Source organism: Aythya fuligula, chromosome 1 (assembly GCF_009819795.1).
Source record: "Aythya fuligula isolate bAytFul2 chromosome 1, bAytFul2.pri, whole genome shotgun sequence".
Lineage (NCBI taxonomy): Eukaryota > Metazoa > Chordata > Aves > Anseriformes > Anatidae > Aythya > Aythya fuligula.
This window is the reverse complement of record NC_045559.1, coordinates 76,550,409-76,566,625: the sequence shown is the minus strand read 5'-3', so window position 1 is coordinate 76,566,625 and position 16,217 is coordinate 76,550,409. Positions and strand designations below refer to the sequence as shown.

General features: G+C 39.3%; 1 protein-coding gene across 1 annotated transcript; it reads left to right on the top strand.

Annotated features, from left to right (window-relative positions):
- The first annotated feature begins 836 nt into the window (after positions 1-836).
- LOC116485665 (sulfotransferase 6B1-like) lies at positions 837-9,394 on the top strand. The gene is made up of 6 exons (XM_032181158.1): positions 837-981; positions 1,836-2,020; positions 2,985-3,111; positions 5,969-6,063; positions 7,122-7,308; positions 9,276-9,394. Exons 1-6 carry the CDS (start codon positions 837-839, stop codon positions 9,392-9,394), a joined length of 858 nt encoding a protein of 285 aa, XP_032037049.1.
- The last annotated feature ends 6,823 nt before the right edge of the window (positions 9,395-16,217 follow it).

Genomic DNA, 16,217 nt, shown 5'->3' with positions numbered 1-16,217 from the left:
TTTCAAAAAACACATTTCATAATGGGCAATGAATTGAGAACTATGTCTTTCCTGCAAGTGCCTTTTTTTTTTTTTTTTAATTATTATTATGATTATATTATGGTTATGCATTTTCCATGGAAAAAAATTGAAATCTTCAACCATTTCTAGTCATGCAACATGTAGGATACAAACCAATGTGAAATATCTGTTTAGAATTTGTGATATTTTTTTTTCTGTACTCTTCTTATGGAGATAGATGACAGCTTAAAAAAATGATTGTGCTTTAGAAGTTCCTCTGTTTTTAAGAAGCCTCAGGCTGAAATTCTGAAATACTTTGAAAACTGGTTTCTTGACATCACATAATTGAAGCATTGGGAATCAGCTTGCACTTTTGAACATTCAGGCCACTGCATATTTCATAAAATGAAAATCCCAGTCACATAAAATAAGATACTGCTTCCATGGAAGTACAACTTGTTCAATAATCACATTAAGCAAATTTTATGGCAACACAAAATGGTCAGTCTTGGCATTTTCCACAATTACTATACTTTAACTATCACCCCCTTTCTTTATCTGGAAAGCTAATAAATGACAAATGATACACATTTTTGATGACTCTGCATTTCAGTTATTTATGAAATTACCTCTAACATTTCAGTTGCCTTTATCAGCTAACTAGAAAAATCAATATCTGATAGGGACTTCATCATGCATAATAAAGTATAAAAGCATGAAGTTTGTATTGCTGGTTTCAGTTTGTTACTTCAAATCATCTGACTTAGAGGTGACTCTTAAATCCTCTTGTCATTTCACTGCTATCTGATTTGCAGGAATCGAAGACTTAAGCAAACATGTCCAACCCCAGTGAGACAGAACTAATTCATATGTTTAAGGGGATTCCCTTTACTACCAGGTCTTCTCTAGAACTCTTAAAATCCTTGGATACTTTTGATGCTAGGGAAGATGATGTCCTTTTGGGTTCCTATCCCAAGTCTGGTAAGTTCTACTTTTAGATGTTAGTTGCAAGACGTTTTGATTGTTTGTTTTGTGTTCTCTGCTTAACTTACTTGTGAAATACCTGTGTGCAAGAAACAGGGAAGGGTGTTTGAATATGCGAGAATGTTATTCTCTCAGGAAGTGTTAAAATTACCCCCAAAATACAAATCATTTGTCTAAATTTTGATTCTTTAATTGAAAATAATTTCACGTTTTCATACTGGAAAACAAATAGGTATTTCTTTCTTATAAGCAAAATTTATACCTGAAGGATGTGCCAGAGGATTTCCTACATTTAATTATAACAAGGCAAGAGTTGAATTAGGTTATTTGTATGGCCCTTGCCTGCACGTTTATTCATTTCTTCTTCCCTCTCACCCAGACTCTGTCTCACACACATACCAAAGAGGAAGCTCAGTCAGTTACCTTCCAAATATATAGACTCAATTTACTATAAGAATACAGAACAAAACAAAAGAAATTATTCTAAAATAAATAATAAAGACAATATAACCACCTGCTGACAAGCAGTATGAATTTTATGTTAGCTAATGAGTTTGTTTCAATACAAATATTAACACTTTGCATAGAATTACTTTGTACTTCAGCAACAACATTTTTTTCAGTATTTATACATCTAGAGCCAATGGGATTATACAGTTATGTAGTTTCTTGAATCTGGAGGTGTAGAAGTTTTGAGGTGTTTTTTAGAAGGTGGTTTTTTGCGTGTGTGAGAAAGCTGTTCCCATATGCAATCTGCACGTTTCATGTATCTTCTCTGTAACAAATATTCATTCTTTTCTTTCATTCTTCCTTTATTTTTTTTTCTTCTCCTTAAAAATAATTTTCTGAAGGCACACACTGGCTGGCAGGAGTTATAACAAAGCTTTACAACACTCCAATTACACTAACATCTCCCATTGAATTTGGAGATGTTTCCAAACTGGAGGAACTGAATAAACTCTCATCAAAGAGAATCATCCCAACGCACTTAGACTACAACATGTTGCCTTCAAATTTTAAGAATAAAAACTGCAAGGTAAGGCAAAAATTTATAAAAGCAGTAAGATATTTTGTGTCTGTTAGAAATCTAGTTTGTCTTGTTAATCCTTAAATGATATTAAATGACTTACAGTTCCCAGAAGTGGTTTGCTGTGATTTTTGGAGACACAGCTAACCAGCAGTTGAAGGCAGCATGAGCAAAGGCTTAGGCTAAAAACTGGGTTCTGCTCCTGCCCTACTGTTCCCACTGGGTGATTTGTATGTCAGGCACCACAAAAAAATGCAACACTAGGATCTTTCAATATTATTAGGGACTGGAAGGTGGTGTGTGTGTATCATGGCTCCATTTCCTAGTGACTGGAGCATTTGCTTAAAAAGCAGTTATCTGCGGTATTTATGGAATATTCTGGGGGTGAAGGTACCCTGTCCCTCCTATGAAGCTTTGTCAAGACCCTATATTGAAATAGAGCCAAACAGAGGTGAATTCAAATGCAGGAGGAGGATTCAGATCAGTTTGGGGGTCAACCCATGCTGATGTAGGAGGTCTATAAATAATCGGCTCTGGGCCTCAGATTTTACATTAAAAGTTCAAATTTTCAGGATTAGATAGATACAGACTTTTGGGACAACACTAATTTCAGTGAAAAGCCAAGATTTACATTTGCAGCTGTCCTGTGAATGTTAAGGAAACAGTTTCATATATGAGGTAGTTTAACTCATGAGTTAAAATGAACCTGTCTCTTTCACAAAATGTAAACATTACCCATCTGTAGGAAACACACCTCTGCCCACAAGGTTTTGTTTGCTGACCACTGCTCTCTTCTGCCTAAAAAGGGACAAATGCATTTCTGTATTTATGACGTGGTGTCCAATGGAAGAATCCTAAAGGAAAGGGTTTTGACACTGCAAACTGCCTATGAAAATGCCACATTTATGCACACAGCTCCTCTAAAATAAAGGAATAACATTATCACTAATAACCATATCATCTTCATTTACAGATGATCTACATCAGCAGAAATCCAAAAGATACTGCAGTTTCCATGTATCATTACTACAGAGAGAATCCACACCTTCCCACTGTTGATACCTGGACTGCTTTCTTTGACTTGTTCTTAGAAGGAGACGGTAAGGATAAGTGTTATGTTTTTCCCTGCAGCTTGCATTATCTGATCATGCACAGAAGGTGTTAACAAATGCAAACTGTGTGAAAACTCCTTGTTGAACTCCTCATTTATATAGCCTTAGATTTTTTATTTTTTCAAGGTAAATTCTAATGCTATACCAAACAAGAACAAATAATTGGATGCTGTCTTCAGCCCTGTGAGGAGATATTTTGACAAGTAGTTGCATTCTTTCAGCACAACTGCAGGTTGCAGGTTGCTATCCTCTGACACACCTGTTAAAATCATATTCTCATCACCAAGTTGCAGGTTTCATCTCTTCCCACACATACTCTGAAAACCCCAACAATTTGTTGGTTATGATGCAGATTTCCCTGTGTTAAAACATTTCCGACCTTGCCTCATGAGCCATGCTAATAGTTTGCTTCACACCAAGAACTCGTGTTTAAGCCTTGATAACAAAGGAATGTGCACACAGCTCCTTCCAAGCAGACAAAAAGGCAGCTGGGATCACTGCAGCCACCTCCTGTCCTTGGTAGGCAGTCTGGTGGGGTAGACACTATCTGAATGTGTCCAGAGAGCAGAGCTCCACTGTCCTGCTGAAAGGTGGGCAGCACACAGAAAGACAGTCCCCAGGCTGCATGGAGAGCCACACTTGCAGGCTTACTGCCTTTTCTGATCTTGAAAGTAGCCTTGTGTGGCCCTTCAAAGGAAGTCTAGGTGCTTTCACAAAGTGCCCCTGCACACACTAAGTGCCCTTGCACACACTCTGCCTGATTGTTGTCTTAGTCGTGGCGTCCAAAGACCAAGGACATGAGTGAGATTTGTGTGAATGGCAGTGGTGGCTTGGAAGCTGACAGGAGGACTGTGTTCCAGGTATCCACTCCCATTTTTAGTGCTTTATTACTCCTTTGAGGACTTGTTCCTGCTATACAACCACAATGATGATAACAGCAACAATGATAGATGGCCTTGAAAAATTTGAAAGAAAAGTGCCAGTGCAGTCACCATGAGCTTACATCAAAGATCTAGAAGTCAGTTTGAATTTTCTTCTGCCTTGTAGATCTTGTGTTCCTTATTCAGAGTAGCCCTAAGGCACATGCATAAGTGATGTGCAGGATATTGGCTTGTTTAGTAACACCTCTGAACATTCAACAGTGAAAACAGAAAAGAGGACTGTCTCAAATTTTAAAACATCTCCCATTTGTCTATAAATTAGTAGCCTTCTGCTGTTTCCTGCATGCTTATGCATGGCATAAGGAAATTATTTTGGTTACAGGAGAAATTTATCTGATAGGTGATACTGGGAGAGAGGTTGTCATTTTTGCTCTTAATAGAAATGTATGATGCTTGTGCTGCTTGATTTAGATCCTTTAGTACTCTTGTGTAGTTATTTCAGTTGAGAACAAAGGCAAGGACACTCAGACACAACTTATGCTGTCACTAGAGTCTCCAAGACTGTTTGCTATACCCCAGAGCCAAAAGGGTCACTGACTTTCAGCTATTGGAAATAGGATTGCTCACTCATATAGCAAGAACCCACAGAGAGACAAAACTAAAGGACCTGGGGAGAGCTGAGACAATGATGATCTAGTCTAAGAGCTTACAGGACCTAAAAGACGTCACTGTTATCACTCTTTTTTTTTTTTTTCCTTTTTTTTTTCCAATTTTTATTTTTCAATTTTAATTTTTATTTTAAATGAAAAAAAAAATAGGTTCTTTGGATACCTACCTTGATGAATATGTTCTTTCCCTGCTAGAAACAGGAAAGAAAAGCAGTGGAAACTCCAAATTTATGTGTAGACAGTGGAATTCTGGAGATCTGTACATTTCTTGCACAGATGCGGGCTGGGGGAAAGCAGGTGCATTTGTTGGCCATGTCCCTGGTGTGGCTAAGCAGGTTTTAGTTGGACACTGTGGTGCATATGTGCCCTGCAGTTAGATAGCATTTTATGTGTAGGAGGTGGCTATGGGCTGGAGCATTCAGCAAAATACCTAAATACATCCTGAGGTTTATAACCAAAATCATTCTCTTTACAACATTAAAATATTATACCTTTCTGGTAGCAGCATAAAGCAAGGCCAAAGTTACGGAGAAGGGTGGATGTGACTGCTCTGTCTATCCCTTTCTTAATTGCTTGGAGGACTCTTTCAACTCAGCTGTCAATCTTGTCTTTCAACCAGAAGGGTCAGAACTGTTTTTCTTTTAAAATAAAACTCAAGTTTATCTGTCCTCCTGTAGTTCAGCAGAAGGAGCATTTAGGCAAAAGAAGTGCTATGAGTCAATTGTACATGTAAAACTGTACATTATCCATGTAGTTGGCTTCATGATGTATTTCTATAGTAACTTACTCATTTAATCAACTCTTCCTTGACTTTTTAAAGTATATAAATTTCTCCTCTACTGAGCCAAAATAGAACTAGCAATAGTGTGCGCCATTTAACAGACTCCTTATTTTATTCCCTAGTGTGATATTTATATTTACGATACATTTATTTCCTAGTTTATTTTCCTAGTCTTTATGTCTGTGACCATAAACATGCAGATACTTGCTCAGATACTCAGATCTCATTGTGACCATATGTTTTCTTTCTTTACTGGCCTATTCCTAGATTTGGAGACTGTTTCCACTAGAGAATTATACCTCAGAAAAGTACCTGCATCTCTTTTACAAAAACAAAGTCCAACAGGAATGATAAAATTTTTGGATGGTAAACTTGAATCACTTCATGGAGAGAATTGAATCAGATTTAGAGGAATGCGGGGTAGATACCAAGAAGGAATCATTCCCCTAAGTGTGTGAGATACAGAGTTATTTATGAACCAAATTTATATGAATTTATATGGGTTTTCTTTTCAGTTGTCTGTGGATCTTGGTTTGATCATTTCCTAAGTTGGGAAGAACATAAAAATGACAAAAATATCCTGTTTTTGTTCTATGAAGACATGAAGAAGGTAAATATGCTCTCAGTTCTTATTTCAGAATGCTTTACTTTTAAATTGACGTAATTAAAATATCAAGTAGCAAATTGCAATGAAGAGGGACAAATAAGAAAATGTGAATGTGAATGGGCATATTTTATATTTGCATAGGACTTTTTGTCTTGAAACACGTTACTTAAATAATTCAGACTACACAAGTTATGCAAGTCTTAAATCGTGTGAGTATTGCATTTCATAGATGCAGGAGTGGGACATATATTACTTGATTTTCCCCAGCCACAGAAAGAATTTTAAATTCCTGGTCCTTGGTCCTATAGAAAAATTAACCAAGAACATCTGTTGAGTTCCACACATTAACCTGTTATACCTGACATCTCAGGTGAAATTTTCAGAAAGTGATATAAAGCAACAGAACTAGACATGGTCAGTGGGAACAGTGTGCCCAGTAAAGAAGAAAATTAGAGGCTGGGGGTGGAGGTAGGAAAAAAAAATGACAAAGGAAAATTATTATGCAGAAACAGCTTTGCTATTCTTAGACAACAACAAAACCTCTAATATCAAATATACTTTAGCTTTCAGAGAATTATTATTTTGTTATGAAGCAAACACTTTTTTTTTTTTTTTTTCCCAATGTTTCCATTAAAATAGTTCTGTTTATTTTTGGCAATTCCACTATGAGGAATTCCAAGCCCATTTTGAATCTGGAATCACTTGTGAGATCTCTAGACATGGCACCTCCAACAAAATAAGCTCCTTACACAGAGACTGAGCTTTGAGTATTTCTGTTCCCAGTGAAATCATTCTGAGAAACAGAAGAACAAACTGGGAGTTTACCTTGCCATGTAATTCTATATGATTGCACATTTACTCATTTCTGTGAGTATGAATAAGAGGGGAATCAGGTTTACTGTATCTGTCATGTATACAGTCCAAAGACTTGTTTAGCTTTGCTAGAAAGCAAATGAATGGGAAAAACCTGTTATGTAATAAAAATAATAATTTCCATATCAACTGAAAATCTGATAATCAGCTCAGAAATTAAAAAAAAATAAATTATTCTTGTATCTCAGGATCTCCCCAAGATTGTGAAGGAAATCAGTGTGTTCCTGGACATAGACATCAGTGATGATGATATTCAAGACATCTGCAAGAAGTCATCCTTCTCAGAGATGAAAAACAACACTGAAAAAGAAAACAGTGACCCCAGTCACACCGTCTGTGCCCTGACATCCAACAGGAAGCTGATTTTCAGAAAAGGTAAATTCAGTGTTCCTGGCTTAATATGGTAGCACCAACCACAACCTTTCTAGAAGCAGCAGCCTGGGTCTCTCCCTGCCTCTGATGATGTTTTCGGTCCACCCTAGGAAGCAGTAACAGGATTTTCCAATCTGAAGCCCCCTTAAAAACCACTTTCCAAGTTCTCTGGTTGCAAATGCATGCATGTGCTAGAAAAACATGAGAGTCTTAAACAACAGTTTAACTGTTGTTCCATATGAGCTTTGCAGCTGAAAGGAAAGCTTCATGAAACATTGCTGTTTATCTGCCTATTTGTATCTAAAAGTTTACACTCAGTCTCTCACAAGCCCCAGAGTCTCCTCTCAAATCACTAGTGAAGGTCATTTAGTTTGCAAGAATGGAAAAGAGCTAGACACATTCCTTCTGAAGAAGTCTGCTGGTAGCCTTTATCCTCTGTACTCCCTGTTATCTTACTGAAATGTTCCCAAAAAGAAATATGCTGACCATGACAACAAAAGAATGGATGACTCAACCACCGGGTGACCTAAGAGGTCGCCTTAAGGCCTTGGCCAAACTGGAATCTGTACTAAAATCTTCAACAGGACTTAGCTTGAATGTGACTTAAAAATACCTCAAGGAGCTGTTTTCTTGTTACTGATGTTTCAGAAGCTTCTTCAGATTAGAATAATTACTAAATCAAAGCCAACATGTTTAGATGGATTTTCATTATTTGTAATTATTTTTTGAACAATCATTGACAATTCAAAAATTAGGGTCACTTCAATTAAGAAAAACTTGTTTTCAATTATAAATAGGGAAACTACATTTCACTAATTCAACAGAATGTTTTTACCAATGAGCTGAAGTAAATGCCAGAATACAATGTCAGGAAAAACAAAACAAACAAAAAAAAACAAACAAAACCTGCAACAACAAAAACAGATATAGTCAGTGACTTTTGACAAATCTATGCTGAAAAACTTGAATAATTTCAACATTTTTATTTCCAAGTAGTTTCTATGCAAATCCAGAGGTTTTAGCAAATTTCAATCAGCTTGACTTTTGTGTATATGCATATACATATATAATAATAATAATAATAATTATTATTATTATTCAGGCTTTCTTTTCTTTTCCTTGCTATCCTGAACACTATTTAGTCAACTGCCTTGAGATCATGCACACTTCTTTAGAGGGTGCACGTGAGGGGAAATTTTGAGCATTTCTCATTTAAATATACCAGTTTAAAAACAAACAAACAAACAAAAATCATGTTTGTTCAAACTTCTGATGAGTTGAAAAACAGTTGAAACACTTGTATAAACACATTCAATAGAACACGAATGTGCATGGTCACCAAGAAGTAGTTAACTGACCTCTTAAGTGGTGGGACGTCTCATCTGTAGAAAGCCCTAAAAATTAGGAGCAGGTGTGAGGGTGCAATTCATGTGATCAAGTCACTCTGCTTTCCTTTTTTATGAGTCTTCTTTACTCAGTAGAGAGACGTAGCTGCCTTTTTGGCACAACTCATTTGATGAGTTTTAGATGTTGACTATGATTAGATGAATTTCAGCCAGGAAGCAAACATTTTCTTCTACTGACTTTGAAAGAGCTTAAATGGAGACCTTTAACTGCAAACACCTAAGATGAGGCAAGATGCCTCTCTGCCAAGATGACCAAGAGCTCTATTTCCATCTTGGAAACCTGCTACTCTTCATGTACCACTTAGTGTTGTTGGCATTGTCAGGTGACACACAATGAGAAACAGTCTGAGGCGTTAATAGCCTTTATGGATGATGATTCAGCTGTTTCCAACAGAGTCTCACCAGACTGGGAAAATGATTATGAGCGATTCCTGAGACTGTGGTTGATGACACAGTAATAATTTATGCCATCTGCAGCATTAATAAAACTAGTCTGCCTTTAAAATGTTTTCAGCACTATATATTGCTAGCCTCAATCTTATTTTTCTACCCCTGCTCTTCTAGGTACTGTTGGTGATTGGAAGAACCATTTCACTCCAAAACAGAATTTAAAGTTTGAGGAAATATTTAATGAGAAAATGAAGCTCAGCAAAATGGCAAAAAGACTCACCTATGAATTCTGATTCCATGGGCAGAACAATACTCAATTATCAAATTACAAATACAGAGAGAGCAACTGGTGGGAAATTCTGGATGGGGCTAATAGACTGTAAAAGTTAAAAAAAGTTCAGCACTGCTCTTGGAACTGGTGCCTTGAAGATGGAAGCAGCACTGACTGATCACATTCATTTAGCATGTTTACATAAATTTACCTCAGTTATCAGCCTTACTTTTCACCTAGTCAAGCAGTAGAAGTGTGAAGAAGGATTGTGAGATGGAGATTTGAGGACAGGACTGAACTCCAATATCAGAGGGCAGATTTATGTTGTTTTACAGTTAAGTGTCAGACTAATTTTTCAACAACCAAATCTACTTTATCATTTATTTATTTTTTATTTTATTTTGCTCTAGAGTGATATGAATGAAATTCTTAGATCTGGTTTAGGAATTTTACCTAAGATGTTCTTACCCAAGATGTTTTCTTCACTCAGAAGGTGGAGAGGCACAGACACAGGTTGCCCAGCTGTGAATGCCCCATCTCTGGAGGTGTTCAACATCAGGCTGGATGAGGCTTTGGGCAACCTGGTCTAGTTGGTGGCATCCCTGCCCGTGGCAGGGGGGTTGGAACTGGATGATCTTTAAGGCCCCTTCCAACTCAAACCTTTCTATGATAACATGTTAAGAAAAAAAAAGATAAATCCAGTAATAAACTGTATATTTAAAAAATCTAAAAACACATCATAAGAAAATGACCAAAGACTTGACTTTAGACTCAACCCATTCTCATCTACCATGATTTGGAAAGCACCTGTCTTATCAGACTTTATTATCGATACTGAAATTGAAAACTGTAGCAGTACATTTGAAGATTTGCAGTGAGGTTTGTTTGTAAAACTTTCTTCCTTTTTTCCTTTCTTCCTTTCTTTCCTTTTCTTCCTTTCTTTCCTTCTTTCCTTCTTTCTTTCTTTCTTTCTTTCTTTCTTTCTTTCTTTCTTTCTTTCTTTCTTTCTTTCTTTCTTTCTTTCTTTCTTTCTTTCTTTCTTTCTTTCTTTCTTTCCCTTTCCTTCTTTTCCTCTCCTTCTTTCACAATGCATAGGTTTTGTTTGTAATTTATTTCTGGGTTGTACTGTATAATATTTGTGTTTTAAATGTAAGTGATATATATCCATTCAGATTTCTGTACCATATGTTGGGAAACTATAAAAGTTTTTTTCATTCGACTTTCTCCCTGCAAAATTCCTATTTCCAGTGTTTTGAGTTTCCATTTAACTTCACAGTCCTTGTGCAATAGAATTCAACAGTTCCAGTGTAGCAAATAAACTAGTACTTGGAGACTGTTTAATCTGAGTAAGACATATTTACCCTGCTCTGATAAGACAGGTTTTCTAAGAACTAGCTGTCCGTGTTCACATCCTAGGGACTGTTCTAAGAATGCAGTGAAGATATTTCTTCTGATTTACTGCATGATGTGTTTTCTGTCCACACCTTCAATTTGCCTTGCAGGCTAGCATTAAGTACTCTTCTCTCAAACTTGTTTTTCCCAACCACATAATTACAACACATCAACAGGCAGAGGAAACAGGAAAAACTGATTGAAAATAAACTAATGCAGACAAGCACTGTTACTCTGCTGTGATTCCTGTGTGTTTTGCAGGCACATATCTGTAAGGCAAGCTCATCCTCTGGGTGAGCTGTTTCTGAAAAGTCATGATATGACCTTATTGGTAGTGAATATAGGTGCTCTCTCCAGCCATACTAGCTACACAGCCCTTTTGTTTAATACCTTACTGCTGCAAGCTGACATCAATGCCAACTGTTTGTGCATCTGCACAAATGATACAGGAAGTTACATGCTGAGGACATAAGTAAGAGAAAAGCCTATGCAACAGCAGTCTCTTGCCATTTAGCAATTCAGCCCAAATCAAGGGAGATGCTGCTCTGAGCACTGTTTTATGCAAATCACCCTTTTGGAAACCACACACTTGATTTTGTACCTTTGCTCCTCTGACACTAAAGTCTTTTGCACTCTAAAATGCCACGAATCGTTGTTGTCCGTGGATGCCTTTCAGGTGTCCTTCTTCTAGCTGGCCTATGTCAGAGGTCTGGAATATTACGCTGGGCACTTACTGAAGGATGGGGGCATGTCTTGGTAGCTACTGGCAACCAGGGTCTGCCAGCAGTTGCTATGCCTACCATTTCTTACATTCTCTTTCTTCTTGCTCTTCCGACTGTGTTGCTATTCCCACTCCTATTCCTATGGCTGTAGCATCCCACCACCATCAAGAGAGATTCAAACTGAATTTTTCAAGGAATCATCAATCTGGTTCCACAGGGCATTTTTGCCAGCTGTGGAGATGTTCTAAAATCTTCAAAACTTCCATAGTAAGATGTTATAAAAAAATTCTCTTCCATTTCTGTCTTTCTTTCTGTCTTTCTTTCTTTCTTTCTTTCTTTCTTTCTTTCTTTCTTTCTTTCTTTCTGCCTTCCTTCCTGCTTGCCTGCCTTCCCGCCTTCGTCTCTCTCCTCTCCTCTCCTCTCCTCTCCTCTCCTCTCCTCTCCTCTCCTCTCCTCTCCTCTCCTCTCCTCTCCTCTCCTCTCCTCTCCTCTCCTCTCCTCTCCTCTCCTCTCCTCTCCTCTCCTCTCCTCTCCTCTCCTCTCCTCTCCTCTCCTCTCCTCTCCTCTCCTCTCCTCTCCTCTCCTCTCCTCTCCTCTCCTCTCCTCTCCTCTCCTCTCCTCTCCTCTCCTCTCCTCTCCTCTCCTCTCCTCTCCTCTTTTCCTTTCTTTCTTTTCCCCTATGTAATTTAAAACTTTTGGAAAAAGAGAGAAATAGGAAAATACTGGTCCAAAATGTACCTAGACCGCAGCAATACCGGATCTGGAAGAAACAAAACCCTGTGCAATCTCTGTTACAGTAAACGGGTACAACATTGCTTCCTATTCAGGTAATATATTTCACCAGAGAAGACTGATTCTCAAGACTGATTTAATTAGTGAGGACAGCATTAAAAATTTATGCCATCAGAGCTGGGTTGTGAGGATTCTACCTGCTCTTGTCAAAGTTAGCCTGCTTTGCTTGCTACCCAGACTTACATGGCCTTTGGGTCAGGTGAAAATGAGAGCAAGAGTATTTGAATGACTAAAACATTTAAGAGGGAAAAGAACACACAGATTCCATGCGTTGCTTCAAAGACATTTTCCCCAGAAACATCACACAATCAACTTTTAAAGTAGTTCTCAAAAAGAGATGTTTGTGCTGGAGAAGAAAAGGCAAATACCCTAGCTGCCTGGCTTTCATTCACATTAGATCTGATACGAGGAGTTTGATGCCTAAAGCAGTTTCTTGGAGGAAAACTGTCTGGTGAGGAATCTCTTGGAATAGCTTCAGGAACAGAAGCTAGAAGAGTACTAAAGGCAAGTTTGCCTGAGGAAAGGTGGGGGGTTGAATGGGAAGAGCGGCCGTGGAGAGAAGGGCTGGAGATCAGTTGGTGGGTTTGTGCACTTGGTCTAAATACAGCAGATGTACTCAGGAGATCAACATGAGGGCTTACATGTATTCATTTGTCATCTAGCAGAGAAAACATTGAGGACCATGAGGAATTTCCGTAGGGTTTTCTTCACTGCCAGCCGACAAGAGAGGAGAGTCACAAATTACAGACAAAGAGTCAGTGGTGCTCGTGCTGTAAAGACCCAGTGGGAACAGGAAGGGAGGAATTAAGCCTGTCAGAAAGGCTTGTGGGGGTGAAGGTGATTGCTGCAAGATGATGTTCAGAGGGGGGAGAAAGGACTGTAAGTGGCTGTGTCACTCCCACCAGTTCCAGCTTCACCGGTGACCACAACTGGCTTCATTTTTGAAGAGACCAGCGACCACGAGAGGTGATTCTGCGGTAACTTTTCAATTAACTTTGATAGAAGATAGTCCTCTTTTTCTCCTGAATCTGTTTGCCTGTCCTGCATGCCGCAGTGGACGAACTGTACTACAGGAGAGTGAGACATGGCGGGGCTGTGTGGCTCCCTAGGAAGCCGCTTCCACCAGGCCAAGCATAGAGGAGTGGCGGCACCTTGTGGCCCAGACAGAGAGCGAGCAAGGACTCAACATGACAGCTGCTCAAGTGAGAAACAGAGACGGAAAAACATGAAGGCACAAATTGCATTGCCATGCCTCTTTTTGGATTCTGGCGAAATCGGCCCCACGGGCCAACGCTAAGTGGAGAAATGGTGGTCTTGGGAACCGACTGCAAACCCAGAGTGCCAGAGACCTGTCTGCTCTCTGCTGGTAAAGAGGGAAGCAGCAAGGAACATAAATGTTTGTTCCTCATATACGTACATGTACACTGATCGCAGTGTCTGAGTTGCGAAGCTCTGCACCAGAATTGGGCATTCATTTTCACAGGGTGTTCTGAAGGTCAAAAGCAGAAATGGGCTGTGAAGAGAATCAGGCAGAGGCTTGAGGGGAAGAGGCCTGTTTTCCAGGTACCTAATGACAGTCCTTGTGCACAGCCTGTTAAAACGTCCTTCATTTCTGATTGCCAGCATCTGCCAGGATCTGGGGATGACCAGCCTGCACCACTGAGAATTTATGAGCAGACACGAAGAAGGAATGGTGGGGGGATGACACACTGCAGATGTATAAGCAAATATTAATGGCCAGGAGCAATAAAAGTAGATTTTACTTTTCTGTCTGCAAGACCTTTCCTTACAAAAAAGGACAACTGGGGTCTGTTGTTTGTCATTTATGACCTTGGTAAACTACTTAGACCTAATCCAAGAGCCAGCAGGTATCAGTATGCTGCTCAAACTACAGTTACTTGTCTACGTCTTTTTAGGAGGTGTGAGGAATTTAATCAGTCTACAGCATTGCCTACCAGCTAAATTAAGGATTTACCTACATTACAATAGGAAAAAATGCCATAGCAGGACTGTTGTGGTTTAACCCCAGCAGGCAGCTGAGCACAATCCAGCCTCTCGCTCATTCTCCCCAGGTGGGATGGAGAGAGAACTGGAGAGGTAAAAGTATAAGAATTCCTGGGCTGAGATAAAGACAGCTCACTGGGCAAAGAACAAGCCAGGCACACCAGCAAAGCAAAGCAAGGGATTCGGTTGCTGCTTCTCATGGGCAGGCGGGAGTTCAGCCTCCTCCAGGAGAACAGGGCTCAGCATGCAGATCAGTCCCTGGGAAAGACAAGCCCCATCACCCTGAGTGTCCCCCCTCATTTCTCCTTCTTTATACCAGTTTTATTGCTGAGTGCGATGTCCCTCTGGCCAGTTGGGACACCTGTGGTGGCTGTGCCCCCTGCCAGCATCTTGTGCACCCCCAGCCTCCCCACCGGCAGGGCAGCGCAAGGAGCTGAAAAGGCCTTGGCTCTGTGTGAGCCCTGCTCTGTAGCAGCTGAAACATTCCCATTATCAGCACCGTTTTCATCACAAATCTGAAACATAGCATTGTGTAAGCCTCTATGAAGAAAATTAACTCTGTCCCTGCCAAAACCATGACAAGGACTCATCAGCAGGTGAATGAAGTGCAGTATAAAGCTAGCTCACATATCACTGCTATCCAAGCTTAGACAGCAGTTTAGCTGAAGCAGTCTAGAGCGAGTTCTCCTGCTTCTTGGCAGACGCATCAGTAAACTGCAGTATAGATACACTTCAAAGCACAGATACAGCTAGCTTGTTGTTCTTTACAGTGCCATGCACTGCCAGCAACTTTACCCTGAAACCCCCTGAAATATCCTGACTTTCACTATAAATCAAATGGGTGCTCTGTATAAACACTCAAGCAAGAAACCTGGGGAGCCCTACTCTTTTATTAGCTGCAAGATGCTCAATGACAAGGTGATAAAAACGTGGCAGTGCATTAAGCATACAAGAGCAGGAAGTAAAAAGCAGCAGTCAGCTTTCAGTTCTTTACAGCGAGAGTACACAAAGGCACCAGTGTGTTGATACAGTGCTATGACAAGTTAGTGCTAGTGCTTGATTGCAAGTAATCAGAAATACTGCAAAAAATCACCCTTCATACTCATCTGGTTCAAGTGTAGCTCCATCTCCTTTAAGAAAACATACGGCAGCATTCACGGAATTGAATCTAAGAGCAAATAATGATAAACACTTAAAACAAATCTTTAAGTTTATTACTATAAATGAATGGAGGTGTTTTACATCCATTTACACCAGATTACTCCACCCCATTCTCAAGCTTTTTAGGCCAGACTTCACTGAATCATTTGCAACATTTCAGTTGGGCATCACTGATCAGAAGGCAATGCATCCCCTTCCAAGCTGACACTGTGTTGATGTGAACAAGATGTAATAAAGAAAAAAAGGTGGGAAATAAGAGTTATCAAACTTTTTAATGGGCTGTACAGTCAATGAAAAATGGTTGTGCAACAACAACCTTAGTTTCTCCGAGGACAAAACCTTTCACTATCCCCACATGTACCTTCAGTGTAAGAGTAAGCACACTAGCTCAGATGTACATGTAGACCGGAATTTAGACCAAAAACTTGTCTGCAAGAGTGTGTGAATAAACAGGACAAGCACATGATACTCACCTGAATATTATTCAAACCTCCAATTGCATTTTGTTTGAAAATTCCGTATGCAGTTTACCATGAGTATCTGTGACTGATGGATCCCAATTTAGCTGATGTCATTATGTTCTTACGTAGTTTCTGTGCTCTCTTTTGCCTTATTTTCAGTGAGTTGTTTTGACGATTAAATGATGAATTCCTGATAGTAATAGCAATGCCATGTTTTGTTCCTTACTGTGTTGGAGATACACTGTTATTTTAGAATGAACCATGGATACATATTGTGAATTAAGCATAAAAATGCACTTGGGAATCTTCCACA

What these genes read in the sequence shown, in the direction of transcription:
- LOC116485665 (XM_032181158.1), top strand. Translation starts at nt 837, where the DNA reads ATGTCCAACCCCAGTGAGACAGAACTAATTCATATGTTTAAGGGGATT. An exon ending in GGGTTCCTATCCCAAGTCTG is followed by an intron (nt 982 to 1,835) that starts GTAAGTTCTACT and finishes AATTTTCTGAAG; the next exon opens with GCACACACTGGCTGGCAGGA. An exon ending in GAAGCTGATTTTCAGAAAAG is followed by an intron (nt 7,309 to 9,275) that starts GTAAATTCAGTG and finishes CTGCTCTTCTAG; the next exon opens with GTACTGTTGGTGATTGGAAG.